The sequence below is a fragment of the Alnus glutinosa genome, chromosome 1 (genome assembly GCF_958979055.1).
Source record: "Alnus glutinosa chromosome 1, dhAlnGlut1.1, whole genome shotgun sequence".
Taxonomy (NCBI): domain Eukaryota; kingdom Viridiplantae; phylum Streptophyta; class Magnoliopsida; order Fagales; family Betulaceae; genus Alnus; species Alnus glutinosa.
The window spans coordinates 13,017,332-13,027,840 of NC_084886.1; the positions used below are offsets into that span (position 1 = coordinate 13,017,332).

The 10,509-nt window shown below is 34.6% G+C and overlaps 1 protein-coding gene and 1 long non-coding RNA gene across 3 annotated transcripts; one reads left to right on the plus strand and one right to left on the minus strand.

The window, feature by feature from the left end:
- The first annotated feature begins 506 nt into the window (after nucleotides 1–506).
- Nucleotides 507–8,158, plus strand: LOC133873371 (uncharacterized). The gene is made up of 4 exons (XR_009901116.1): nucleotides 507–672; nucleotides 4,033–4,191; nucleotides 7,686–7,748; nucleotides 8,032–8,158. It is a non-coding gene; the product is annotated as an uncharacterized LOC133873371 (long non-coding RNA).
- Nucleotides 1,310–8,145, minus strand: LOC133873355 (actin-related protein 2/3 complex subunit 2B). 2 transcript variants are annotated; one of them, XM_062311075.1, is made up of 10 exons: nucleotides 8,015–8,145; nucleotides 5,634–5,700; nucleotides 5,012–5,219; nucleotides 3,495–3,661; nucleotides 3,077–3,154; nucleotides 2,848–2,980; nucleotides 2,526–2,617; nucleotides 2,353–2,409; nucleotides 2,083–2,134; nucleotides 1,310–1,651 (listed from the first exon to the last, which is right to left on the minus strand). In XM_062311075.1, exons 1-10 carry the CDS (start codon nucleotides 8,071–8,073, stop codon nucleotides 1,455–1,457), a joined length of 1,110 nt encoding a protein of 369 aa, XP_062167059.1. In that variant the 5' UTR covers nucleotides 8,074–8,145; the 3' UTR covers nucleotides 1,310–1,454. The 2 variants fall into 2 exon arrangements, with proteins under 2 accessions (XP_062167059.1, XP_062167064.1); XM_062311080.1 differs by having other exon boundaries at nucleotides 3,495–3,569; nucleotides 5,007–5,219.
- Nucleotides 8,159–10,509: the final 2,351 nt, after the last annotated feature.

The following is a 10,509-nucleotide window of genomic DNA, read 5'->3' on the forward strand; positions in this document are numbered from 1 at the left end:
CTGCCACTTGTATTTCTCAATGTCATCTTCTCCACTTATGTATTGTAATGGTGTCCTGAAAATTGGGTGTACGTTGTTTCCATTGTTTATGTTTAGTGGGGAGAGAAGCACATGGAGGAACATGACTGTCACTTTGAAGCCAAATTTAGATTCTTTCTTGTCCTGCTAATTGGGTTATATGGAAACAAACTGCAATTACAACTCATATGTTGCAGTGTAAGAATCAGGGGCATGTTTTGTTGTCTTTTGTGTCTAGATATTTCCCTTCCATGTTGAATCAGTCATTCAAAGGGAACATAAGGAAGATTTATGAGTCAGCCTACCTGTTGTGCACCCTTTTTTTTTAGTGCACAGAATAGTAAAAAACCGTCTTTATGTTTGGATTTTATATTGCTCACTAGCCTCACTTTAACCTGCCATGTGTCATTTTCTTGATCTCAATGATATGTCTTTAGACATGAGCATTGACTTGGTCCAAAAAGAAAAAGAAAAAGAAAAAGAAAAAGAAAAAAGAAAAAGAAAGACAGATGGTGCCCTTTGGTAGGATCTCTGATTTGAGAGTAATGACATGACTTGAAATGGGTTTGGTTGAGCACTTTCAGAGATTTAGCTGAAGATATTAACTTGATTGCTCTAGCGTGTCAATATTCAGAGACAGCAAATTAATTTTCTGTAAGTCTCTCTCAGACTTCTACTTCTCTTTATAACCTTTTGATACTGCTTTTAGTATAATTGTCAGACTCTTTTAATAGTCAGATCACATCAATATGCATATGGTTATTCAAGAAGAAAATATGCCAGTTTAACTATACATTATTTTCTGTCTCCTTTTGTAGTTAATATTTGTCTGCAAAATTATGATTTATAGAGTTATTTTTCAACTTGACTTGTCATATCTCAATGCGATTTTCCTGACTGCTCTTCAAATACCATTTGCCACAATCTTAATATATTTGAATAATGTGCACATTTTCATTTAATGCTCTGAGAGATTTTATTATTATTATTTTTTTTTAATTATGGTCTGACATCTCTCTAGAATATTTGAATTTGTCCAGCATGCCATTCCAACAAATGTTTGATAGACATTATTGCTCATAATTTAGATGTTGAAACTTCTTTGTGTAGGCAACGCATTGTTGTGAAAATATATATATATATATATATATATAATTCTAAAGTAAAGCCAAGGAATTTGATTATTCTGAAGACTGAGGCATTCCAATATATTTATAGATTTCCAAGAGAATGGCAGCTTAAGACAGACTAATTAAGCATTTCTATGCAAAAGAATTGAAAGACATTAAAGTTTTAGGAACTTAGGTTGTTTGTTATTGATCATGTGAAGCACCTTTAATCATTACATTCAAAGAGTAATTGAAGTCCAAATCTGGCACCAATCTAATGTCCTAACTGCAATCATATACTGGAATGTACAAAGTATGAGAATGGTTTTAATCTAATTTGGCATATCCCATTGAAGAAGAAAACTTTGGGAATCTCAACCATCGTCGACGGAAACGCCCAAATCCGTGGATTTTAATTCGGGATCGGAGTCGCTTGATCTTCCTGCTTAAGTTGCCATATCTTCGCTTGAGGATTTTAGATTTTGATAGACTGACCAGTTTGCTTATATACTTGTATCCTCCACCTGCATCAAAACAAACAGTAACAAGCTCAAAATGGTAAGAAAATTTTATTTGTTTTTGTTCCACTATCACTGTGCTGGGAACTTTTTGCTAAACTGAGTATAGTAAATTTTTAATTTTTTTTCTTCTACTTTTTAGAAGTACTGTTACTTTCCTAAATGGGATGGGATGAATTGGTAGTTTAGTTAAGTTCATATCTCAACTTTTATAGTAAGCCTCAAGGGGTAGCTTAATCGGCTGGAGACCATATCTCATGAAGCGGAAGTTACTAGTTCGAATCTCTCATTTCCCCTCTCTTTGGGGCCAATTACTTATAAAAAAAACTCAACTTCTACATTGGACTGAAACTAAGGACAGTGCATCTTTCTGGGTAAAAGAAAAACCAGTACTGTTGTTTGGATCTTTCTTAAAGATATATCAGTTGAAAGCATACCTTGATATTTTTGAAATTGTTCTTTTTCTTCTGAGCTTGCACTCTGCAGGACCTGCAAGTCACGTAGAGAGTTTCACTGTCATTTTCTTCTTGGTTTTAATTATCTTTTGTAAGGTCTGAAAGTGGTTTTATCGGAGTAGTTCTTTTTGCAATATTAAGTGACTGATTTTGTTTGCAAATGACCTTCACTAAAGAAAAAAAAAAATTCTTTTCCATTTTTATAAATATTATTGTGCCAGAGTATAGACTACTTGATGCAACTTAGGTTACCTCAACCAAACTTTCCAAACGCTTCCTCATCCTTCTCTGAATAAAACCTCTGGTGCACTATTTGAATAACCTTGTCAGCCAAAGATGTAAGAAGACCAATATCTAACAATCTTAAGAAGAATTGAAAAAAAAAACATTGCCCAGTGTTAAAAAAAAGTTTATAGAAATATTACCTTTACATGGTATTTAACGTAGGCATTGAAGTTCAATAGACTCCATACAGTCTTATCTAGTCTTTTGCCCTCAACATGGCGTGAAGAAATATCTATAAAAAATTTATGCATAAATGTCTTAGACAAACTTTATCTGGTATATAAAGAAAAGATAAAAATTAGCTGCTGTTATCTTAAAATTACAAAAAGCATCTTATGTTTGAGTTGAAGTTTTCCTTAAAATGCATGATTGAAGGTACACGTTGGAGGGTTCAAGATGAAATATTTAGATCTGGAGTATCTGTGTTTTGTGTGAACTTGTGGTTGGCAGTAATAATGATACCAAAAGAAACAAATCCTCCATTGGTGCTCAAATCTTCAAAAGATTCTCCTCTCAGTTCTGGAGGAGGAATGGGCGACCAGGTGCAATGAGGTACTTTGGCCCATTCTTGAGAACTTCCCACATCCATAAGTTCCTGGAGAAAGTGAATAAAAGAAAAGGAACAAAGAACAAAAAAATTCATCATGCTGAGGAATAGCACCGGATGTATCATATCATATCAGGCACAAACCTGAAAGAAGGCTGTTGCAATAATCACATCTGAATTTTCTTTGAAACGCATGGGGAATACTGCTATGATTTTTTGTGGCTGTCAAACACATGAATTCCCTTCAATTTAGACAATCCGTAGTTGCATAAGAAAGTAGAGTAAAATTTCTAGCTGTTTAAACTTTTCAATTTTGGCTTCAATTTGAAATTTCAAATGTTTGAAATGTAAATCTTGGCTGAACTTAGTTTTAGGCCAAATTACTAGATTATTATTTATGCAGACTTACCTTATAGGTCTCTGGCAACTAATGTTCTTATGGCATACAGCCTAGGCTACATAAAATTGGTAGAAATGTAGCATGGAATAGAGTATAAGAGTTTGTGAAGCTGTTTCTGGAATCAATTCAGGATAGAGGATTTGACTGTACGTGTGGACTTACCTTTCTGATGACAAAGAAAGATTCCCTTGGGTGATAGACTAGTTTGATTGGTTTGTAAGTCCCTTGAAATGTAACCTGGGAATTGAGATTGAGCAACATTTCTTTCAACTGAGAACTTAGTATTACTGCTTGCACTGAAGATATCTCTGTAATTGCCTTTACAGAGTCTGGAACAAGAAAACATGCATCGATTACAATTATTGCTATCTTCTTAAGCATTTTGCTAATTCTTCCACTATTAGTTTATTACTGTATAACAAATCACTGGCAGAAAGGAAATGATTTTGTTTGATTAAGCTCCAAATTCTCAAAGATCTTGAAGGTTTTAATAAATGAGTATACATTTTGTTTGAATTTCTTCAGGGTACTATTCTAGTCTATTTTATCCTTTACCCTTTTTTGTACTATTTCTGCTCCACACAGAAATCGTGTATAAAAAACTATTGAATTCTAATTATTGAAATTTCAACGTGTTCGCTTTCTCTTCAATAAAATGATGCTTTACCTAAGTTATTTTACTTCTTTGCTGGATTATCAGGAGATTATGTTGGTTTCCTTCAACTAGCTTAGTATTTCTGGATACTTGGATTTCCCTACCCAGATCCTCCGAAATGGCAATATTGGCGAGGTGGCAAAAACCACACTAATTAAATGATATTTTCTTGGAGCTTAAATTTTCAACTTCATGCATTTGGAGGTGTGTGCTCTTTCTTCTTTCTGTGTCTTAGATTTTGTTTTATGATGTTTACTCACTCGATTCAGATTGTAAAAGCTTATGTTCATAATTCTCCTTTAATGCAGTGACTAGCAGTTTATTAATCTTCTCCTTATTTTAAGTTCATCTCAATGCCTAATAACCACTTCATCAAATCCATTCTATTAACATGTTGAAATGCTACTATATCCTTTTTCTTTTTTCTGGAAATATCTTTAGTGCGACTAGTTATATCTAGTAGCATAGCATTATGGTTGCCAAGAGGATGTTTACAAATGGCATGCATTTTAATGAAACTTAATAAACATAAGAATCTTCCTAAAATGGGCTTAGGTGGGATAAGAAAGGTAGTTCCAAATGTGATTTAATGAAAACTCAATAAATTAGCAATCTTCTTAAATGCCCTTGGGGGGTTAGGAAACGTAGTATCAAATGTGAAAGGAAAAAGGTGGGCTCAAATTTAATGAGTAGATGCTTTTAGACTTAATATTTTTTGGAAACTCTATTTTATTAAAAAAAAAAAAAATTTGGAAACTCTACATAACTTAGAAAAGTAGAAAGGAATCACCCCATCTTTTTTGGACAAGAGAGTATAAATTATCGAATATTTTTATTTTTATTTTTGGAAATCAAGCCAGAGAAAGTGCATATTAATCTCCATTCACAGTGCCATAAAAATTGTTGCTCTTACATTTAAAATAATAATAATAATAATAAACAGAGTTAAGATGTAAATAGTATGAAAAAATATTTCAAGTTCCAAGAATCTTTTGTATATCATTGAAATGAAGGATTACCAAACCTTTGCCATGTGGAATCTTATCAAAGTTAATACTTAGAGTAAGCTGGTATCCTTCTTTTGCTGGTTCAACAATCTCCATTACATCAGAACTAACTCCCTGTACCATCTCTATAGTGTAGTGCGAAAGCCCATGCGATAGCAGGGCACCCTGGGACAGTAGTGGGGTGGATATTGACAAGTAGGTATGATATGGATCTGATGCTGAAGACTGTTAAACATTAAAGAGGAATCATCAAAATAATTCTTAAATTATTTGTTAAAGCTATAAAACCTGTATAATTACAAACTGACAACACACACAAATTTTAATCATAAAATGTATGCCTCTTCTCCCACTAATATTGGTTTCTGAAATTTTCAATTTAAAAATTCTAACTCTTGCTCAAAGATGTAATCTTTTTTACTCGCTTCACAATCATCATATGTTCCAATTAAACCTGACTACTTGAATCATATTTGGATATAGAGAACACGAGTTCTGAAATTCTATGCATGATGAAATTGTTTTTTTATGCTTGCACATGAAATTCATCAACTGAAACTAGGTACAAGAAACAGAAAATGGATGTTGAACACTAAAATATGTCAAGTTTTTATATGATATGAGTGCCAAGGGTTTTACCTGGATGTGGTATTCCACAGATCCGAATTCATACAAGTGATGATCAATCTCCATGGGCTTTTCAGCACTGCCATGAGAGGAATAATGTTGATTGTCAGATTGGTTCTGTTTTCTTCTGTTCTTTATTTCTTTTTTATAAGTAGAATGATTATAATTTTCTCTTGTATACTTTCTAGACTTGCGCTCCTCTGCACTTTTAGTGAATTTGAATTACTTATAAAAACAACTTATTTTCAATCCATCAATCTACAGAAAGAAAAACATTAACTTTAAAACTTCCAAAATAATCATTTCGTTCCTTGTATCTTCATGGCTTGGATTTTGGAATTTTCTTGTCCTTTTCTCTCTAATTAAACTATCCATTTACATTCACAATACCATGTCCATTATTAATAAGCCTAATCAAATTGTTGACAACTTCTTCACTGTAAAACAGGAAGTAAACATATTAATATGGGGTAGATTCTACAAACTGTGGTATATGGAACTCGGTTTAACTAAGCCTTAGTCCTAACTGATTGAGTCAACTACGTGAATCCTTTTGAGTGAGTGTTTTGGGAGGGGGTGCGAGACCGATGGTTGACGAGATTATGGGCAAAAGAGTTTCCGTTTTTGTGGACTTTGGTTGCTATCCAATTGAAAAAAGTTAAGAGAAGCAAGAAAGTATCCATAATTATAGGCGAAAATATCGCCACTAAATGGAGACGTTGCTGTTTTGGAGGGCGAGGATGACTGCAAGCGAGTTTCTTCAAGATAGAGTTTATGCAGACCGAGGTTTACTTTCTATTTAAGCTCACCAATCAATTACAGATTTGACTATTAGGATTACAAGGTTTGATGCCATCTGATAACTCCAATGTAGCATTTCAAGACTATGATTAGTGATCCCTTTGGTTGTTACAGAAATGTGACGCCTGTCCATAGGGTCCAATTTTTTTGTTCGTCAGCAGGGCAAAGAAAGGTTCTCCGCATTTTTATATGGCTCACCTGCCTCTATGATAAGCTGAACCTAGAGATTACTAGTGTAACACCCCGGTCCCATATTGGGAAGAGATGAATAGTTCATAGAGTGAGTAGTTTATAAAGATACTCATGGGTGTTAAGTCCCACATTGCTTGTAACGACCCAAGGAAAAGCGCTAGCCACATCTGCGCTATCACTCCAAAAGGACTAGTCAATTTGAAGCTTTTCCAAGAATCCATTATAAAGCCCAGTTTCACCTAGTAACTAGGCAATGTGGGACTTAACACCCATGAGTATCTTTATAAACTACTCACTCTATGAACTATTCATCTCTTCCCAATATGGGACCGGGGTGTTACAACTAGTCCAACTGAACAGAAATGACAATTTCATGTCTACTTGGTGGAAGATGTAGCTATCAACTATTATGCTAATGGAAGTATACAGCTTCATCCCACCCACCAATTAGTGCTGAACATTCCGTTGCTTGTCCACCTGGAAAACACGTCTTTCTGTCCGCCAAAGTTCATCTGTAAAAATAATTGCCTACAGCTCCCACATATTGAAAGGCAAATTTCTACTTATATGCCCTATAATAACCTAAGGGAAGATCATTTATTTTCTGTATCTTTTCCTACAGAAGATTAGAATGGAAATTACATTTCCTAGATTCCCTGATGATTTTATGGTGAATGGTATTGTTGTGGTGGATTTAAATCTTGTCAACCAAATAAAGAAAACAACATAGATGTTATGTCCAATGAGTATGAGTAACTGTCTCCTAATGACCTAAGGCAAGAGAAGTTGTATAACTAACGTTAAAAGTAAAATATCAGCTGTTTTATTCCAATGCCTTAGAATGTTGATAAGCTTTTTTTTTATATATATATATATATATATATATATATATTTTCCTCCGAATAATAAAATCTCAGATCAAGCATGATGGGGCCTATTTGAGCTGCCTGCTTAGCTAAGATGTTTAGCATGATGGGTTTTACAGTTTGCATGCGTGAGCATTGTTAAAATTGGCAGCAAAGTGGCTGCCACATACTTCCTCATTTTTGCAGCTTATTGTCATGCATGCAGAGCTTTTCGCAACATTTCTAGGCAATACTTGGTTCTAAATGGCTGAACATCTACAATTAAGAGGTACTTTTTTGCCCACTCAACCTCTGTTTCTCACTAGCAATCATAGCCCACTCAAGAGATGAAGGTTAAGCAGCAGTGACCAACAAATAGTTTTGTCAGCACAATAGCGCTCTTGCATACACTTTCTGAAGACCATGCAAGGCACTAAGAGCTCCACTAAAATAATAACTCTACTTTTTCAGCTTTTTCGGCTGGAAAACTTCCATAGCTGTTAGGGATAATATTGTATTGTTACCAGGACTTTTCAATATATAAAATGTTCTTACCGGTACCGTTTGAGCAGGATATCCCTCAGTGCCGGAGACGCTCTTTCAAAGCATGCCATCCTCAGAAATGCCTGATCTCTCCACAAATGGTTGAAAGTGGAAGTGAAGTGAGATAAGAGTATATTGCACCCAAGGTGTTTTTGGGGTTTAACTTTGAGTAGACTGTAAGTTCAACTTCACAATCATGTTTGGCAACATTTGAAGCAAGTGCTTTCCACCATCTTTTTGTCATTGACTTGGGTAGAAGGCACGCTAAAGTGATAGCCTGTGCATATCCTCTTCTTGCTAGATTTTGTTTTCGGATCCTATTATAAAGAAAAAAAAAGAAGAAATCTTGCTGTTTGTTGATTTTCTATTCCTAATTCTCTTTTTCTTCTAGAGTGTTTTGGATTATTCAAGTAGACGTGGAGTCACGTCAGTTGGTGGCTTGGTGCATAGAATCTTCATGTGACAATGCATAATCTAGCCACCACCCCTAACGTTGATTTTAAAACATAATGAGAGAGAAGATACACCTTTAGGGTTTCGATTTTTTTTTTTTCAAAGAGTACTGCTATATGCTCCTAAATGTGACATGCCTTTTAAAATTAAAATTGGGTTAAAATCTAATAATGATCATATTTGAAGGATAAAAGGGGGGAATAAGAGTCTTGGATGTAGCATTACTCTTTTTAGAGCATATGGAAAGAAAAAGTGAGACACTCTATGAGACAGTTTCTCACTTTCCAACAATTTTTTATTTTCTTTTTCTAATTAACTTTCCGTTAGTTTAAAATTGAAAACAATAGTAATTTGTTAGACTTCAAAAAAAAGAAAAAAAAAGTCATGGGATCAAGTTTACGACTTTTTGAAATAAAGGTTTTAATTAAGGCAGGCTGCCAAGTTTCAAGGAAGCCAAGGGTGAAGGCGTCAAGGCGGGGTGTTGTATAGGGGGATTGAGATCTATTGTAATATATAGGGTATTGCACTAGGTGCAATATTTTTTATTTGGACCGGTCATTTTAAATGAGTGGTATAAATCGTGACTAAACATTTAAAAAAAAAAATGATGGCTTGCAATAAAATAGGTGGTTGAACTATCCTTTTTGGTCATAGAAGTAGTTTGGCCATCCCAAATGGCCAGGTTGAGAGTGGTAGAACCACCCACTATGGCTAAGGGGCTAGTTCAACCACCCCTAAATTCGCCGTTGGGGGTGGCCAAACGACCTCCTATAACCATAGGGATTGTTCGACCACCTCCAATAGCCAATATGAAGATGGTCAAACGATTCTTAAGGCCAAAGAGGTGGTTTAATCACTCTCAAACGGACAATTTGAGTGACTGAACCACTCACTTTAGCCACAATGAAGGTTCGGCCGCCCTCAAATTTAAGCAGATTCTTCTTTTTCCCGAAATAATTTAATTATTTTTAATCATACTTTAGCAGACATCTGTCCATACCGTCATCCGATCTGTCCAGCACTTGCAACTGTTTTTCATGTTTCTAGAAAGAAATGCATTTTCAAGTTATGCTTAACTTTCCATTCGTATCACTTTTTTTTTTGACATTTTCCGGAATTATATGGACAATGCAAATGAGTTCAGAGTGACATTAGGCCATTCTTTGATTTTAATAATGAATTAATTAATATAAAATTGAAGAGAGGACTTAGGCCGTATAACGTTAAAATTATATCATTTAAATGATTGAGATGATGGTATCAAATTTGTCTGATAATATTTAACGTTAAATATTGTGTGTAGCGTAAAGGAAAAGATATATATATATATATATAATGTAGGCCATATAACCATAAATATTATCAGACATATGCCAAATCAAAAAATAATAATTCACCCAATTATGCAAAGTCAAATTTACAACCCCCCAAGTGGATTTAGTTTAAAGAATTCCAAAGTATTGGATTAGAAGTTCTTTTCATGACACAAACTATCCTATAATTTTATTTTATTTTGGAAAAAATAACTCAAATAAATTGAAGGGATAACTTCATTTAAGGGTACCGAACTTTCACCATTTTTGACAGAAAATACCTGAACTTTAAAACGTCTCAATTTAGGGTATCCATTTTTTAGAAAGTTTCAATTAGGGATCATCCGTTAGGATTTTTCGTTAAATTCTATTAAAATTTCCAAAATACTCCTCATTTTTTTTAGAAAAAAAAAATGCTTGAATGTAGGTTAGATATGTTTCCTTTGCAACATGAGCACAGTAACAAGATGCGGTCGCAGCAAGATATGTTTTTTGGCTTTGTGTGGTGGTCCGGGCTATTGGCGAGTGGGGTGGCGACGTGACAACAACAAGCAGGTCGGGCGAGCTGTGTAGTGTATGTTTAGGATGGATAGGGCTTCAATAGTGAGCTTTTAGTGATGATTGGCTAGATGTAGAGAGAGAAAGCTAGAGAAATATTAGGAGGTGGTAGCGAGCACAGCGAGACAATGACTACTATGGGTTTCTTGGTTTAACACGGCGGTCCAGACGGTGGTGGCGAGC